At 43.0% G+C, this 19,391-nt stretch overlaps 1 protein-coding gene across 2 annotated transcripts in view; it reads left to right on the forward strand.

Moving 5' to 3' along the window:
• TBC1D2B (TBC1 domain family member 2B) overlaps window positions 1–19,391 on the forward strand; it is a 63,615-nt gene that overhangs the window by 27,124 nt on the left and 17,100 nt on the right. Inside the window, exons 3-6 of one of the 2 annotated variants that reach the window (XM_006269475.4) lie at window positions 5,657–5,822; window positions 14,399–14,562; window positions 15,780–16,006; window positions 18,668–19,060. In XM_006269475.4, coding sequence (XP_006269537.2) covers window positions 5,657–5,822; window positions 14,399–14,562; window positions 15,780–16,006; window positions 18,668–19,060 — 950 coding nt within the window. The remainder of the gene's footprint in view (window positions 1–5,656; window positions 5,823–14,398; window positions 14,563–15,779; window positions 16,007–18,667; window positions 19,061–19,391) is intronic. The other variant, XM_059714770.1, reaches the window with a different exon arrangement.

A 19,391-nucleotide genomic window follows, 5' to 3' on the forward strand; every position in this document is an offset into this window, starting at 1 on the left:
CAATGTATCGGCACCAATAAAAGGAAAATTGGCATTATCAGCAGTCGGCTTTTTTTGGACAATGTGGCTGATAATGTCACCGACAAATGCCACATGCATGCACACAGCCGCAGCATGTACATGGCGAGGAATGCAGCCTGCCAGCCTGGAGAGCAGCATCCAGCTGGTAAGTCTGTGGAGGAGAAGGGGCATGCGGGGGGCAGATCACGGCCCCCATGATGAGGGAGGGAGCAGGGGCAGAGCAGGAGCTGGCACTTCCCAGCTGGGACGGGGAGGTGCCTGGGGTGGAGTCGCAGGTGGCTTGTCTGGGGTGGCAGGCAGTCGGGTGGTTCCCTGCCCTGCACACACCCCTAGGGGAGGCATGGAGGGGAGGGGCATGTGCTCCCCCCTCCCCCCCGACTCACGTGTGGGGTGAAGACAGGCTGCCCACTGTGGGCTCAGGGGCAGAGGCTGCGCTGACTTCTTCCCTGCAGGGTGAGTTTGAGCCCAGGGCTGTGCTCAGGGCAGGGCGGGTGGTGGTGGAGCTCAGAGGAGGGGTTATGGGGGAGTTATGGCAAACTTTGGGGTGGCTGCAGCTTACCCTGTAGCCCTCGCTCCTAATGCCTCCACCACCCACCCTGAGCTCTGCCCCCACCCAGCCCCCCACCAGGAAGAAACCAGTGAAGCCCCTAGCCCTGAGCCTACAGTGGGCAGCCTGCCTTTGCCCACACACAAATCTGGGGGGCACATGGACCCATGTCTCCCCAGGGGTGCATGCAGGGCAGGGAGCTGCCCCCCCAACCCACCCTCAGCTCCATGCTGTGCTCCACCTCGCCCCAGCTGGGCAGCTACTACCCCAGCCCCACTCCCTCCCTCACTGTGGGGGCCTTGATCTACACCCCCCCCATGCCCTTTCCCCTCCCCACGGGCTTATCTGTAGGGTGCTGCTCTCCAAGCTGCTGGGCTGCATATCAGTAATTAGATCGTTATTGGCCAATATGGCTGGTTAATACTTGGCCATTGGTATCAACCGAAAAAATCTTTATCAGTGCACCCCTAGTTATCACTGCACTTATAAGTGCATAGTTAACTATTTAACCTTTCATATCCATTCTCTGTATGAAGTACCTGCTTTGGTATGACCTTCTTTCCACACTAACGCAAAAATGGAATTTACTTGCATTCTGCACAAACAGCTACCAAATGATTTCTAGCAGTGTGACCATCTGTGCCTCATTTCTACTTTCAGTTAGGGCAGTGATTCTGCAGGACCCTAGGGTACCTTGTGATCCTTTTAAGGGTGATATGGGGTGCTACATAATGTTAGCACTGTTTAGGTTTGCAAACAAGATTCACAAAATAATCCTAGAGATTTCAAATAGGAATCCTTGTGTAACAAGCATTCTGATAGGCTATGAGCTTTCTGAGTTGATTGCAAAAAAAGAATTGTTCTATCCTTCTGTAGTCAAAAAATGTGTGGAAACTAAGAGCTGGCATTTTCCAAGGTGTTCCTTGAGCCTTGTAAGATTGGGAACCACTGACTTTCGGACTTTTGGAGATCATAGCCATTATTTTTTTTTCAAGCCAGTTGAATATGCTTATTAAAGTTAGGGGCTTAGAACAAGAGGCACTTCCAGGCATCAAGAGAGTTGGTTTAGGTAGGTTGGACAATGTACCTCACTCTCTTGATCAGAAACACATTTTATTTCGGTGCTCAAGAGCAGGGTGTATGGCATAGTTTCATAGTTGGTAGGGTAAGAAGGGACCTGAGCAGATGATCAAGTCTGACCTCCTGCCATGGGCAGGAAAGAGTGCTGGGGTCAAACAACCACGGCAAGGTGATTATCTAGCCTCCTTTTGAAGACCCCCAGAGTAGGAGCGAGCACCACTTCCCTTGGAAGTTGGTTCCAGATCCTAGCCACCCTGACTGTGAAGTAGTGCTTCCTGATGTCCAGCCCGAACCTACTCTCAGTCAACTTATGGCCATTATTCCTAGTTACTCCTGCTAGTGCTTGGGGGGAACAGGGTCTCCCATTTCCCACTGGTCCCCCTTGGTAAGTTTATAGACGGCCACCAGATCCCCTCTCAGCCTTCTTTTGTGGAGGCTGAGCAAATTCAGGTCCCATAGTCTCTCCTCATAGGGCCTGCCCTGCTGCCCCCTGATCATGTGAGTGGCCCTCCTTTGGACCTTCTCAATGCTGTCCACATCCCTCCTGAAGTGTGGTACCCAGAACTGGACGCAGTACTCCAACTGCAACCTGACCAATGTCACATGGGTCCAAGGAGGTGATCCTTCCCCTCTGCTCATGATGCATATGTGGATGCATGACAAGATGCAGTTACTGACTGTGTCCTCACATTGGCGGCCCATGTTCATCTTGGAATCAATGACTCTAAGATCCTTTTCTGCCTCTGTGCTGATGAGAAGGGAGTTCCCCAGCCTGTAAGTATGCTGCTAATTCTTCCTCCCCAAGTGCAGTACCTTGCACTTGTCAGTATTGAAACCCATCCTATTTTCATCTGCCCACCTTTGTAACCTGTCCAGATCTAGTTGTAGCCTGTCCCTCCCTTCTAATGCGCCCACTTCTCCCCATAACTTAGTGTCAGCCATGAATTTGAACAAGGTGCTTTTCACACCCTCGTCCAAGTTGCCGATGAAGATGTTGAACAGTGCAGGCCCGAGGATCAAGCCCTGCGGAACCCCACTGCCCCCATCCCTCCAGGTCAAAAATGACCCGTCCACCACCACTCTCTGGGTGCAGCACTCCAGCCAATTTGCGACCCATCTACTGTAGGTGTTGACGCCACAGTCGCTTAATTTTTTTAATGAGAATGGGGTGAGAGAGAGTGTCGAAGGCCTTCCTAAAGTCCAGAAAGACTACGTCCACTGCGACACCTGCATCCAAGGATTTTATGACCTGGTTGTAGAAAGCAACCAAGCTGGTCTGCCAGGACCTGCCTCTAATGAACCCATGTTGATTGCCCCTAAGCATAAGCTCCCCTGGTGGTCCCTTACAGATGTGTTCTTGGATAATTTTCTCAAAGAGCTTCCCCAAGACCGAGATAAGACTAATGGGCCTATAGTTTCCTGGGTCCTCCTTCCTTCCTTTTTTGAAAATGAGGACCACATTGGCCCTTTTCCAATCCTCTGGCACCTTGCCAGAGCACCATGAGTGCTTGTAGAGCTGTGTCAGGGGTCCTGCAATGGCCTCTGCCAATTCCCTCAGCATCCTTGGGTGGAGATCATCTGGACCTGCTGATTTGAAGATGTCCAGTCCCAGCAGAAATTCCCTGACTAGGTCCCCTCTGACCCTGGGCCCAGCTGTGCCTCTCCTGAGTTCATCCGGGATCCTGGTGGGGGGGATGTCCTGGTTCCTGCTCAGAAATATGGAGGCAAAGAATTTGTTAAAGAGGTCAGCTTTATCATCTGGTGCAACCATCAGATTGCCAAGCGTGTCCTGCAGGAGCCCCACGTTACCCAGTGCCTTCTTTTTACTCCCTATGTATTTAAAAAAGGGTGTCTTGTTGTAGTGATGTGGAGAAATCGTATAGTCAGAAGATGGAGTGAATACAACTTTACAGCAGTGTTTCTTTAATCACTCACTCACTTCTCTGGTATCCATAGTTATATGAAACTTAATCTAGCAAGCAAAGTATTTTAATCAAAGATTTTTTTTTTTAATTCATACTAGTTTTTTGAAGTAGGAAAGTGGCAGCAAAATTATATCTTTATCTTTATAAAATGTTTTTGTTTTATTTAGTTCAAGCAAACATGGATAATGTTTTAAATTTGGCTGGAAAATAGAGAGTGCATGAATTTGGAGGAGGTGGGGAGGAGAAGTGTTCCCTCAACAAAACTGTGTGTGTTAAATTTATGAACTAAGCATGTATATCCCCCCACACATGCACACAAATGTATTGCTTTCTTTCCTAATATGAGACCCAGGATGTGTGCGCAATGAACTACAAATAATTTTTCAGAAGGTGACATCCTGTTGTACTCACCTGCAAGCATTAATATCTGCATATGCAAGTTGGCCACCCCTGTTCTATTCTGTGGCACACTTGCCACAAGTGGCATAGGCTGGCTCTGTGGCATGCGGCTGATCAGGGAGGAGATAGGTGTCACAGCAGCAGATGGGGCTGGGGGCAGAAAGCAGAGGAGGATACTGGGCAGGGAGCACAGAGTAAGGAGCAGAAAGCAGAGCAGCAGATTGGGCAGAGGAAGGGGATCCAAATGCTGCTTGGGAAGGGCGTGGGGCTAATTTGTGATATACATGCCAGAAAGATTGGCCCCCATTGTGGGGGCCACTGTCCACATCCAAACATATGGGTAGTTTTAATGCTTGAAAAGTATAGTCAAAAGGTAGTATGTGTACACACAATAGTAGAGGAGGAGGCTAACTCCTCATTGAAGACCAGATATTCAGCTAGGTCTAACAGAAGTGAAAGTTCTGTAGGACTATAAGAGTTCTCACAGACCCAAACTATAACACCTTACCATTACAGGATATAAAATGAGCACCCAATTTCCTTTGCCTGTTCAGAGCTTCATCTCAAGTTTCAGAGGTATAAGTTACCAACTTCCTTCAGTAGTATGCCTTTCAACACTGCCTTTAAAATGTTGTATTGTTTTCTACTTCTAACATTTCAAAATAAGAGAGGCCCTTCTAATTTAACTGCTGTGTGACTTCAGAGCAGGACTTGTGTGTTTTTGGTTTTTTTTTAAGCCTTCCCCGTTGCTGATGCCAGATAAGCAATGGAATAAAGGCTGAGCTAAACAGAACACTGACAACATTCAATTTGATAATCTTGGTTAAAAGTTAGTGCTGTAGAGTTTCTGAGTCCATCAGGAGTAATAAAAAGCACACATGTATCTGAGTGCATCACTGTTCTTAAATGTGGAATCAGTTTTGGAGTCGACTCAGAATATTTCAGATAAGTCTTCTAGTCAGGCATGTTTCATGAATGATCTCTCATTATGGAAGAAGACTTGAAATCCTTTTATTTGGATTTTTTAACTCCTATTTATTCTAAGAGCCTGTAGAATACAGCTGTTTAAAGGCTCAAAAATAGACTTGTTCTCTTACTAGCTACAGAATGCACTATAATGTTTTGAGATGCATTGTGTTGTTTTATGAAGTGCCCCCTGGACCTCGTTATGGTGGTGCTTGTCATCTTGTGTAGCGTGTGAATGTAAGAAGAGCATAAATTACCGAGGATAAGAGCAATGTCCTGTTGTTTAAATGTACTTTTTTAGGACTATGACATGTGGGGTTGTGGCAGAACTTAAGGGTGTCTATGCATGTTCTCCAATGTGTTCTAATTAGAATATATTGGACCAGACTTGATTAATTATTGAGTGTCTTTTAGTTAAAGTGCCCCTGCAGCCATTTTGAAACACAGGATGCTGCATACACGTGATGTTGTGGCATTTTAATTGGAGCGGCCATCCAGGAGCTGCTCTAATTAAAAACGCCTCCCACCCCCCACCCAGAGCATGTGTATAGACACCCTAAGATGAAAATTTGCTATATAATGTGAAATGTTGCCTTAAAGTCATTACTCAATTCAAGTCAAGCTCAACATAATCATAATAATTATTTCCTAAAACAATCTTTAATTTTGGTTTTGTGTTGTTTTGTGTTTTGTTTTGTTTTGTTTTTTCATCCTTCAGATTTGAATATCCTGAATCAAAATGCCTCAGCAGAGAGAGCTAGAAATGTCCTAGCTCTGGCGACTTCTCCCACAGAACTGGTGGGAGAACAAGCAGCTTGCCAACCCGCACCAGTCCATCCAAGTGCCATCAATTTCTCCCTAAAACAATGGGGTACTGAGATCAAGTGAGTGTTGCTTTCATATTTTATGGTAGTATAAGAGTGATGTAGCTTTGCTGGTCTACAAATTATGTAAGAGGCAAGGATTTCTGAGAATGATACCTTGTATTAACCCACTTGTGTATTTGGGATAGATTGAGCATGTTAATAAGTTTGCTCATCACCTGACCTGAAGAAAAAGGTTTTGCTTTTGAAAACTTGACTGTATCTCAACTACTGAGTTGGTCCAATTTCACTTTAAGAAATTTATGGCTCTTGCATTTCCTTCACGTGAGAATTATACTTGTTTCCCACCAAATGCTTAGAGATGCAACGAGATGCTGGCATACTGCAGTCATATAAGAAACTAATAAAAACTTTTTAAAAATAGCTAGATAATTGAAAAAAAATAACGATCATTCTGTTGTCCAAGTAGAGGGGAGGGTGTCCCATTTACAGGCCATTGAGGCAGTGACAACAGGATTCCTCTATTTCTTTAGCCTCAGCATGAGAGGGAAGTGATGTGATCAGCATCCTGCTCATGAATGGCATGTGCCGCCGGCGGCTGGGGGAGCATGGCTGCGCCAGCAGTGGCAGGAGCCCGGTGACGGTGAGCAAGGAGCTCCCACAGATGCCACCGGCACTGTCAGCGGGGGTAGCAAGCGCTGAGCATGGGTCAGTGACCACCCGCGAGCGCCACTGGCAGCGTTGGCAGTGGCCTGGGGTGATCATGGACGGCCCACAAGCTCGGGGACTCAGGCAGGGGGATAGGTGGGTGCGGGCACAGCAGGGCATAGCCTCCACTACCGCACCTGCATCCTGCAGCCCCCGTGCCGGCTGGCAAGCAGTAACGGTGCCCATGCTGGCTGGCAAACAGTGGCAGCGCTACCATGCCCACATCAGCGCTGGGAGCAGGGACTCTGTCCTGTCACCACTTGCCAGCCAGCGCAGGGGGGGCAGGATGTGGGCACGGCAGTGCTGGGAGTGGGGGCTATGCCCTGCTGCCACTTGCCCCCTTCCACCCAGAGCGAGCTGCACTTGCATCACATCCCCGCAATGGCTGGGCAAGTGGCAGCAGGGCACAGCCCCCACTCCAAGTGCTGCCACACCCGCATCCTGTACTTCCCTGTCCCCCTCCCCAAGTAACATGCCCTCCTGCCTCGGCTGGGCACCTTGTCCCAGCCCCAGCCCCAATCCCTCCAACCCCAACAGATTTACCAGCTGGAGGCAGCAGTGTCAGCTGCCTGTTTAGTCTATGGCCGAATCTCCGAAGCAGCACCAAACCTTTCAGATTTGATTTGGCTGAATGGAATTGGGACAATGATTTGAATCTCTGAATCAAATCACTGTCTTCCGAATCAGCCGAATCCAAAGTGAACACTTGCCGCTTCGCACAGGCCTACTACTCAGTAGATGTCTGGGTGGGCCTCAGAGGAAATGATGAGTAGAAAACCACTACTCTCAGCTGGGATTAAACCCAGGTTCTTATAGTCCATAGCCAGTTGCCTTACAAACTGAGCTGTGCATCTCCCCTGTTGTCCAAGTACCTCTTGAAACAATTTGTACCTACTAATGTTATTAATGTAGAAAATGCAATTGGAGATAGCCAGAAAAGTTACTGACGTATTGAAGGGGAGAAGAACCAAATCCTGTCAAACACCATGAGTCTGAGCTCAGGCTACAAAGCCATTACATGAATCCAGGAACTATAGAGAGCCAATCCCAGATTGATGCCTGACACTGTCAAGCAGTTAAACACTCTATTTCCTATCTCCTTTTTGTAAAACAGGATAATAATTATTTGATTCAGAGTGGTGTGTTATTTACTGGCTAATTAATGCTTATACATTTTTTTTAGATGAAAATCTTTATAAGTATTTCAAGGTCATGATAAATATGCTAAACTTACTGTGCTCCAGAGTGGTGTCCTCGAATGTTGCTCTGCTCTGGGCAGATTGCTTCCTGCTCCAGAACCCATATAGCTGCATTTCTGTAGCACCATGGGCAGCCTTGAGTGGCAGTGGCACTCAGAGGCCTGGATTCCTAATAGGAGTCCCTTTCTCTGATCCACCTAGTAGTCTACTCTGAGCATGCTAATAAGTTTGCTCATTACCATCAGGTGGTGGTGACTGGATGATATGGATGATATAAAATGGTGGCTCATATCAGAAGTGGTTTTGTCAATATCGATACACAAATATTGAATTAGTGCCATGGGCTCAGTTAGTACTATAAGTAAAAGGAAGGCATGTAATTTCTCACTTTAGTTACTTTGGCTGTGATACTCAAATCCATGAAACAAAGTGAAAGTAAAGCTACAGTAATACAGTTGCATTTGTCTACATTCATACAGTAATAAATCTTCATATTGAATAAAATTGAAATGGAGTAGGAAGATGTAAAATGGAATAATTGCAGATTGAGTTAATGGAGAACATTGTGGTGATTTCAGGTAAGATACTATGCCTCAGAACTGTTGTTAGGAGTCGCACAAAGAGAACAATAGTATTTATAAGACTACACTAATATAGGTGGGTTTAGTAGCTCTGCTGTATGCAACTTTAGCAACTTGCACTGTAAACTCTGTTTCCAATTGTTTAATTTTTGTCAGACTAGCTGAAATTTTTAATCCTGCTGTCTGCTTCAGGCTGAAATGGCTAAAATTGTTTGGCTACTGACACTGAGCCTAGAGAAGATTACATTTTGCCCATGTTGGAACTCCTGATTCTTTTTAAATGCTCTAGTACAGTGGGAACCAACTGTTTTGTGGTAGATGTGCCACAAATTCTCCTTGCACCCTTCGCAAGTACCACTCTAATCCCCTTCCCCTGCCCAAACAAGGTGCTCTGCTTTCTGCCCTGTGCTTCTTGCCCAGTCTACTGGTTTTTCTGCACCTTCCCCTATCTGTCACTATGCTGCCTGTCTGATTCCCTTTCCGATCTGCCATGTGCCACATGCACCCAGGCTGCCTGTGCTACTTGTAGCACATGTGCCACAAGTTGGCCACCACTGCTCTAGCGCATCCATTTTTATTTACTTTTTTTTTTTTTTCCTTCGGAGTAGAGATGCCAAAATTGACAGCAGAGTGTGGTCTTTGAGTCAGGTATGTGGTTTTTGCCTTCACTATGAAAATCTGTGCAAACTTGGCCCTGTATAAAACCTTTGAGAACATCTTGTGCTTGTGCTCGTTAGAGACTGATAGTTTAACAGCTAGAAGCTGTAAAAACTCAATCCACAGTGAGCTGTCATAACTCCTAGCGCTAATTATATTAGTGCATTTGCTCCCTCCATACAACTGTTGTGCATGTTCCCACAGCCTGGGCTGGAAACCAAGTTGGACTTTCTCAAGTGGCACGCTCATTCAGGCCCCTTATGCACATGTATCATGATATATCTTTAATTACAAGACTGTTTCCACCCCACCCCACTCTCTCCTGGACCCTGCCTCATTCAATGAAACAGATGCAAAGTACCCAATTAATAAAGAAACGATTCATTAATGAAGCAGGGGTTCTTGAGACAACAGCCTCTTTAACATGAGCCTGATTGATTCCAGACTACTCCATCTTGAGCTCTGAAGAAGGCAAGGGTCTTGTTTAAAAAAAAAAGTATGTATTGGTGCTGTCTAATGGCACAAGAATGTCTATGCAAAAGGGGCACTGAGGTTACACTGGCAACCTCATTGGCATTTCCTGCCATATGAGTGCTTGACTTTGCTAGCAGAACAATGCTCTTAACATCATTCTTTGGATTCAGTGTAGAACTCCGATTAGTTGTGTGGATTTCTGCATACAGGGTGCTGACAAATTCAGATCCTGAAGGGGTAATTAGTTGTATCTTCATAATAAACTTTAAAAATCCAAATAAAAATCAAGTTAGAATGATTAAAACTAGGCTTATTTCTACTTTTACTGTAAGGGATGGTGAGAACAAGACAAGTGATCCACAATTTTATAAAATACATTGGTTTGCAGTTGTTTTCATTTTAGGTAGTTGAGGGATGCAGAGAATACTTACCAAGACTATTTCATTTACATAGGGTTTCCTGAGTTCTTATCAGTTTTATCTGTGTGCCTTCAACTCTGAGCCTTGTTAGAAAGGTAGGATTAGTCCCATTGTAGAGAGAATGAACTGGGACTCAGAGCTCAGAGAATTTATCCAGGATTTTGGAAGAAATCTGGCAGTTTTGAATACCTACATTTGCTACAAGACTAAACTTTCTCTGCACCAGAATTTAATGATAGATTTGTATATTTATCTTTGTGATGGAACATTTAACGTAGAATTATGATCTGTTTGACAGCATGGAAATGGCTGTTATAATATCTTTATTTACTTTGAGCAACAGGAGGAAGACGATTCTAAAGGGATGAAGCGTGTATGTTATGTGAGAAGTGTATTGTATGGACATACTAATTGCTCTTGGTGAAGCTGGAAGATGTGTTTTCACTTTGAAACTGTTTTCATCTTTTAAAATGATTAAAAACCAAGTGGCACAAATAAAGGTCTGGCCTGAATAGTCTTTTCTCAACGCTCACAACTCCCTGAGGCTTTGTTTGTGTAGAGTTCAGCATGTTTAGAAGCACGTACTGTAATAACCCACAACTTACGTAATTTCATGATGGGATTTCAAAACAAAATAGAGTAGTTTTAAATATAGAATGAGCTGGAAGATCATTTTTTTGAACTTTCACATAGTTTGTGTAACTATATATAAATATTATTTAAAAGGAAAAACACTGGTTCAGACTCTACAAACCTTAAGTCCTGTGTTATGTTTTAGATCAGTTTCAGTAGGGTGAAAAAAAAAAAAAAAAATGACTTCCGTGCGTATGAGAGAGGAATTCAACCAGCTGCACAGTTTTGTCATTAATGGCAAGTACTGAAGTTATGCTGTCTGTATCCTCAAATAAGTACCTTCTGGAGAGAGTGTTCAGAAGCTGAATACTTGCTATGATGATGGATACAGAAGTATTTGAAGACCAATTTTTTTTAGAGTTCATTTTGCGTATTTTTTTTCTTGCCTCCATTCTAAACTGAAAAATAACTGTATTGCTCTTGAAATGCAGGAATTTGAAACTTGCATCCTCCAACAACAGAGCACCTACAGAATAGCTGCTGAGAGAAAGTGGAGCTCTTTCCTCTTGTGAAAAAAGAAAATCACAATTCCTTGCCAGATGTCGGTGGGTTTTGTGATTTAGATTCTTGTCTCCTATGAACTATTTGAACACCATGAACTTCCCTCCACATAGATAGACATCATAGAGCCTAAAAACCTGAGTTGCACTTGAATTTAGACTCTTTGCCATAGATGAATCAGACAGACCCAGATATACCTGGGTATATCAAGACCTAAGGTTGAGGAGGACAGGGTTAGAGTGCTTCTGGAGGGGCTGGACGTGTTCAAGTCAGCAGGTCCAGATGCTCTCCACCCGAGGGTGTTGAGAGAGCTAGCAGGAGTTCTTGATGGGCCCTTGGCACGGCTTTATGAGCACCCATGGTGCTCGGGCCAGGTGCCAGATGATTGGAAGATAGCCAATATGGTCCCCATCTTTAAGAAAGGGAGGAGGGAGGACCCGGGCAACTATAGGCCTGTCAGTCTTACCTCAATCCTGGGGAAACTCTTTGAGAAGATCATCAAGGAGCACATCTGTGACGGGCCGGCATCGGGGATGATGCTCAAGGGCAACCAGCACGGTTTCATTAGGGGCAGGTCATGTCAGACCAACCTGATTGCCTTTTACAATCAGGTCACAAAAGCATTGGATGCATGTGTTGCCGTGAATATAGTCTTTCTGGACTTCAGCAAGGCCTTTGACACTGTCTCCCACCCCATCCTCATTAAAAAACTAGGCGACTGTGGCATCGATGCCTACACGGTCAGATGGATTGCAAATCGGCTGAAGGGTCGTGCTCGGAGGGTGGTGGTGGGACGGGTCATATTCGTCCTGGGGGGAAGTGGGCAGCAGAGTCCCCCAGGGCTCAGTCCTTGGGCCCGCACTGTTCAACTTCTTTATCAGCGATTTGGACGATGGGGTGAAAAGCAACCTGTTCAAATTTGCTGATGATACCAAAATTTGGGGTGAGGTGGGCATGCTAGTAGGGAGGGAAAGACTGCAGAAAGACCTGGCTAGGTTGCAAGGGTAGGCTAACAAAAACAGGATGTGTTTCAATATGGACAAGTGCAGGGTGCTGCACTTGGGCAGTAGTAACCGGCAGCACACTTATAAGATGGGGAAACTCCCTTCTTGAGAGCACAGAGGCAGAAAGGGATCTTGGAGTCATCACTGACTCCAAGATGAACATGGGCCAACAATGCAAGGTCACGGTCGTGCTTCCTATCATGCATCCACAGGTGCATCTCAAGTAGGGCCAAGGAGGTGATCCTCCCCCTCTATGCTGGTCAGGCCACAGCTGGAGTACTGTGTCCAGTTCTGGACACCCCACTTCAAGAGGAATGTGGACAACATTGAGAGGGTCCAGAGGAGGGCCACCCACATAATCCGGGGACAGCAGGGCAGACCCTACAATGAGAGACTACGGGACCTGAACCTGTTCAGCCTTCACAAGAGAAGGCTGAGGGGGGGATAAAGTCACTAGGGGGGACCAGAAGGGTTTGGGGGAGACCTTGTTTCCCCTAGTGCCCCCTGGGGTAACAAGGAATAATGGCCACAAGTTGTTGGAAAGTAGGTTTAGATTAGACATCTGTAAGAACTACTTCACAGTTAGGGCAGCTAGGATCTGGAACCAACTTCCCCAGGGTAGGAGCCAGCACCACTTCCCTTGGGTCTTTAAGAAGCGGCTCAATGCCTACCTGGCTGGGGTCATTTGAGTCCAGTTTTCCTCCTGCCCAGGCAGGGGGTCGAACTTGAAGATCTACAAGGTCCCTTCCGACCCTACTTCTATGTTTCTATGATACAGAAACAAGTGTTTGAAAAAGATTGCTGACAAAATACATATTGATATCAAATCTTGGTCAGTTTTGAAAATCAGCTGCTCCTTGCTTTATGAATTATTAAATTGTGGTTTAAAAAACTGTAAAATAATGTTAGTTAAGCGGCTTAATTATTTTATTCTAGGCTGGAGCTGAGCTGGAATTATAGGTATTGTGATAGATGGACAATGCATTGCATCACTGAGATCAGATAGGATTTCTTGTAAAACTTGAGGGAAGGATTGACAAACAGGCAAATAGTCTTAATAGTGAGTTGTGTGTGGTTAAATATACACGGCAAGTCATTCAGTTTGGTATTGCTTTAAGTTAAAAGGAAGGGGGAGTGGCTCTTGGGGTGGGAAGAGAATGTAGGTGTGCTTGGCATAGAAAGGGGATGGAAGCATCTATTGATTCTCCATCTTTAAAGATTGGGAGGAAAACCCAGAAAATGTAATCAGCTAAACGCATCTGAGAAGTTAGTTGTTTCTTAAATACAATTATGTTATTTTAGACTTGCGCAGCACCACTGAATGCTGGATTCAGAGTGCTTGGAAACGTTATTTGAAGTGCTCTTGGTTTAGACCTTTCTGGCAACAAGGCTGCTACAGCATAAAATCTTTTGTTTACTCGTATACAAAATAAGTTGCTCTTCCTACAAAGCAAAAAAAAAAAAAAAAAAAAATGCGCCCTAGAGCTTGCCTCTGAAATTCCATTGCAAATCACTTTGCAGAATTCAACACTAGTATGAAGATGACTGAGCAGGCCATCCTCAACATCTGTGCAACTACAATAGCGTGATTTCTTGAATAACATAAATTTAGTATATGATATTATGATACATGAACAATTTAACTTCTGTACCTGCTATTCTGTTGAACTCTCAGCAGTTTTCCTGAAGCTGTAACATAAACCAAATAGTAAGTAGATATTTTTAAAGGTTGCATAATATGTTGCCAGAAAACATGGATAAACCCAGAGCAGCATATGAAAAGATCTCCTGCATCTCGGTCCTTGCATCACATATGTTCTGGACTTCCAGCAAGCTACTCGGTGCTGTCATTTGAATACAAGTGACAGAAATAAAGCAATACAATGTCCTAATACTAAAAGTTGATATTTGTGTTATAGGACTTAAATTTTGCTTTCTTCATCTAAATTCTGATCAACAGAGATCTGTAGGCTACATCTTGTAACAAAGATCTGTATGCTGTATCGAAGTCTGTATCTTGAACTTTCACATAGTTTTTTTTGTAGCTATATATAAATATTATTTAAAAGGAAAAACACTTTCAAATTCTGGTTCCATTATTGAAGGCTTACTTGTTTAAGGTCTACATGTACGACGTGAACTATACTTTGTAGAGTAGAGTCAATTATCCAAACTATTTGGGACCAAAATGTATTCATAAATTCAGATTTACAGTTAATGAAACCCATTAAGGTAACATGTACATTTATATATAAACATGTTCTCAATGTGATTATTTCATTTCTCATCTCAGTTATTAAAAGTTATCTTTTCTTTTAGTCACTCCTCTTCCCACTGCCACTTGACTGTATTGGTTGGCAGCATGTCCTACATTCAGATGACTGATTTTCTAATGTATTAAAAATAAACACACACACAAACTGGTTTTGTCAGTGTAGTTACAATTTACTTATTTCACAGGAATTCAATGTCTTCCTTAAGACCTGGAAAAGGGAACAATGAAAACCGTAAAAGTGTATTTTATACTAACGAAGAGTGGGAGATGTTAGATCCAACTCCAAAGGACTTGGAGGAATCAATGGCACTGGAAGAAAAGAGGAGGCACTTACTTGAAGGAAATAGAGGTACAGACTGATTCTTTTCCTGTTAATCTATTATAGTAAAATAGCTGTGTTGTCAGGAAAAAATATGGAATTCAGTCTCAGGTTTTTTGCTAAGGAAGTTTGGGTGTCTCTATATGTATGCCTTCCTGTATGTAAAATCTCATTTAGGATGTATTCTGAGGTTTCTAGCAGTTTGGCTATAGCACTGTATTCCAAGGGTGTGTTTGTGACAAAAGTATGCATACGACTCATTGTCATTGACTTGGTGCGCAGGTTTTATCTATTTTGCATAAAGGTGTAAGGCTGCAAGCAGAAAGAGAATCAAGATCTTGTTTCAAATCAGTCACTCATAGTTGAATTTGCTTCAGATTCCAAAATGGACAATTATCAGCCTGAAGATTGCTACCTGAGGAAGGAAAAAGATGTAGGGGTAGGATTGCATCTGTATTTGAGTCAGTTCTTAGTCGTATAATATTTACAGTAAGTTCATACAAACATAAACAGTTCCTTAGGATCTCTTCAGTTGGTGCAAAGAATTACATAATGAGATGGAAAGAATCCTTCTGTCTAAACATAGGACCCTTATACAGTAAAAGCTGTGTTAACTGGCATTTTACTACCTGGAATACTCTATTATCCGGCATGCACGCAAAGTATTTCTTGGGCAGGGAAGGCGGGGGGGGGGGGGGGGGGGGGGGGGGAGGGGGAGGGGAGGCAGTGGGGGTGATGACAGTGGCTCCCCTCTGCGGGCCACACAGGCACTGCCCAGCTGGTCAGAGGGGAGGGAGGAGTTTGCATGTGGTGGCCACTGTCGCCGCTGCATTAATTCCAATAACCGGAAGTTTTAAATACCCAGCACCCTCCTTACCCCACTCATGCCGGATAGCAAAGCTTTTACTGTACTGTGCAAAGCACTAGTAGCTTAGCTGGAATTCTGAACTGGTGTATTTCTGTTCCAGTTTGACTTGAATAATAGGGCCATAGCTCTTCAAACTGGAAGTAATCACAATTGATAGCCAGTGTTAATTTGCTTTCATGGCAAAATAAACTTTGTGGCTTGGAATGTCTTTTATTTTGTATAACAAATGTGTAAAATTCTGTTCAGTTCAACCAATGTCTTATTTAATGAGTCTCCTTTCAATCCATCTAGCTTTAATGGGCATATTTTTAAAGAAATTTTGATTGCACTGACATTTTCTCTAATAAATGAAATGATCTAGACAAATTCTCTCTCTCAGGAGTGAGTAGCTCAGCCTTTTTATTTGATTTTGGACGCATTCCACAAAAAGCAAGACGCCCATTAAAAGACATGATTGGATCAAGCAGAAACCGGAATAGCAGCGACTCCTCTCCAACTGAGTGGTCTTCTGGTAATGGCAACAAACTAGTTTCTGAAATGCAACTGAAGTTTCAGAGCCAGCAAGAAGAGTTGGACAGGTTAAAGAAAGATCTGTCAAGCCAAAAGGTAATCAAGTTTTTGGACAAGGGGCACCAATGCAATAACAGACCTGATAACAAGGAGAGTAAATTCATCCTTTTAACCATTTACTTTAATTAGTTGCTGGTTGTTACTAAGCAGCAGTGCTGAATGCACATGTGCATAAGAGTCTAAGAATAAGAGGTCAAGATGTTTTTTCTGTCTGGAAAAGATTACAATCCTAAGCAAACTCTTAATTTGCATAGAGTTCAACAGCTACTCTTTCATCTTTTCACATCTTGCTGAAACTAGTGTGCTTGCCAGCATCCCTGTGTGTAATTAAAGACGTTATCAATTGTATCTGCAGTTCCCCAAAGAACACTTGCTTTTGGATGTATCTGCTGCTTCTCTAGTTTGTATCTATAATCCCTATTTTTATTTTAAATGAGTATTACTACTAGGATATAATACATCATGATAAAAGGATTCATCAATCTCCACGAAGGACGGAGCCATACACTGTTGCCTCTTTGCTCACAATTTGTAGAAGAAAGATCATGAGAGGATTCTACTTGTATATTCCTGTTTGTAGGCTTGTGGAAGGAAAAGACTAATCCATTTAAGTGAGACTTTCACTTGCATCTGAAAATGGTTATCACTTCTTACTGAAGTTGGTTCCATTTTCTAAATCTGGCTGTAGTAACAATTTTTACTTCTACATGCACAAGTCTCCATAAACAACTGGAAGTGATGTTGGTCCAGATAGATATAGTTTTTCCCCCAATAACCTGGAAATCTTATCTTTCAGGTATTTAGGGCTACTCCAGTTGAGGGACTTGAGTATCCAGCCAGAAATATAGAATTAGATTCTGTATTTTCTGGGAGCCAAGCATGAAAAATGTATACTAATAGAAACTCATGGGATTAAGCAAATTTTACATTATGTGCAAGTTTCTTTTTAATTCTCATCCAGAAATGCATCAACGCTGTCCTTTTAAAAAACAAAAATATCAGGCTAGAGTCAGTCTTTTCCGAAAGAAAATATATTAAGAATCTTTTTTGTGAAAGGTAATTTTATGAGACTATCAGCGTCAGCCTATCAGTGACCACATTTCTAACTAATCAGTTTAGTACTGACTTCCATCTTGGGCAGAACAACCTGGTGTGTGGGTCTTGAACTGGTCTCTTTAGCAGTCACACAAGTTGAGGCTCTTGGGAACAAACAAATAATTAAAGAAGGGTACCAGAACTGAGGGAAGGAGAAAGATGACTGAATCTTTACTACCTGCTGCATGGGAAGCTCTTCTATCAAAATTTGTAGGTTTTCTGGAAACTTCTCATAAGAAGCACAGCTTTGACATTGATGCATATAGTCACAAGTCTCTCTTTACCTGCTTTTATTCTAGGGAATAAAATTTAATTTGCCAGTTGTCTCAGGACCCTTGGTTCAAACTAAGCATATGACCACAAGTCTCCAAATTGCTGTGGACTTTCAGGTGCGTTGTCATTAGGTCCCAAAAGATTCATTCGTGCCTGCATCTGTCATCATAGTCTGCAGGGAAGTAACAACTTAATTTCTCTCTTACCCTCCCGTCTTTGCAGATACTTATGGGGATCCATTTTTCTGCTCCAGGCTTATGGTAGTTGATTTTTGTAATGAGAAAGGTGGTAATCTATACCAGGGATATTTCTAGTGAGTAGTGAGCTCACTTTGCTTTCTTCAGGGTTTATCAGTGATCTGGAACAAGAGGAATATCATCCCTTGGCTTTCAGCAAGTGGCAAAAGTGAGTTTTCAGACTTTCAGATGCAAGTCCAAGTGTCTTAAGAAATGAACCAGTGTAAATTTTCAATCTCTTCGTATATCCTAACTGGCTTTACTTAGCATGCACTACTGTTTCAATGCTGATCCCAAGCTTTCTGCACAGTAATTGCTTTTTGAGCTTGGAATTAAATAGTAAAACTTCCTGCAGGCAAGGTTGGGATTTTTCCTTCCAGAGTAAATAACTGTTTTAACTTTGTTAGGTCAGCCGGGTGGGGAAGAGAACCTAGTGTTAAAGGGTTTTCACACTTCCAGGGCTGAGGATTGCAGGTGGTTTTAAAGAAGAAATTACATTTCTGCAAAATAAGCTTAGGTAACAAGTCTTTGCCAATAGAATTCTTCAAGACTTTCTGTGAAGACCAGAATAACTCTTCCTTCCTTTTGGCAAGGTAGTTTAATCATTTGCATTTGCCTTCTCTCCAGGGATTTCTAAACGAACCCTAAAAAATTTCTTAGCTCTAGCACACGTCTGAAGTATAAAAGGAAAGCGTACTGGTGTGTTTTGCCCTTTTTCCACCTCTGAGTTTTGGAATGAAGCTCTCTTGCATCTTTTTGAAATCCATAGTCTGTTAAGATTTTTCTCTTAACAAGCTGAGTTTCATCCCTTGTTACTTAATGGACCACAGCTGTCACATCCTGTTTCTAAGTCTGTCACTCACTACAGGTTGTGGTCTTTCACTTGGCTCAGTGGAGAGGTTTTAAGACTGTCATGATCAAGATGAGTATCTAAACTCATTTAGAATTAATGCTGTTTGGATTAGCAAAGCCACTAATTTTATTCCAATTGTCAATTCATGTAAAGCATTTGAGGGCTTTCAAGTAATTATATTGTATTATGTAGTAATGTCTTCTTTTTTCCTCCCTTCTTTCATTTATTTATTCTTTTCAGGAACTTGTGCGGCTTTTGCAGCAGACTGTCCGGTCTTCCCAATATGATAACTATTTTGCAAGCCATCTTTGTGATGGCGTTCCGAAAGACAAATTAGAGCTGCTACACCAAAAAGATGGTCAGATCTTAGGTTTCAACAACCAACTTGAAAAGTTAAATCTGGAAAAAGATAGTCTCCAACAAGAAGTTAAGAATCTGAAGTGTAAAGTTGGAGAACTCAATGAGCAGCTGGGTATGTTAATGGAAACCATTCAAGCCAAAGATGAAGTGATCATGAAACTGTCTCGTCAACTCAGTGATTGTGAAGACAATCCACCCTCCCAAAGTGGAATTACTAATTCTTCCATGTCCTCTTCTACTAATAAGGAACTACAGGAGTTGGACAAACTAAAAGTAAGAGCAATGTCTCTCTTTTAGGGTAGAGAAATCCCTAGTCCCTATAAAATGTTTCACATTAGGATATTCTACCTGGGGAGAACACTAAAACCAGCAGTGTTGTTCTGAGCTAGTGAGTGTTAGGAGGCTTTTTCTCTTTCCAGTGAGGATTGGGATTTGCTTGTAGGCCTATTCTATAGCTGTGTAATTTCATAACCATGAGATTTCTGGTTGGTCTTTGCTACTACCTGTAGTAGCACAGCATTACCCGGTTTCCAGTAGTACTGAAAAAAGTTATTGGTATGGAAGAAGTGCTGTGGTAATCAAGGGAATGGGAAAGAGCTAGGTG

This window comes from Alligator mississippiensis, chromosome 11 (genome assembly GCF_030867095.1).
Source record: "Alligator mississippiensis isolate rAllMis1 chromosome 11, rAllMis1, whole genome shotgun sequence".
Lineage (NCBI taxonomy): Eukaryota > Metazoa > Chordata > Crocodylia > Alligatoridae > Alligator > Alligator mississippiensis.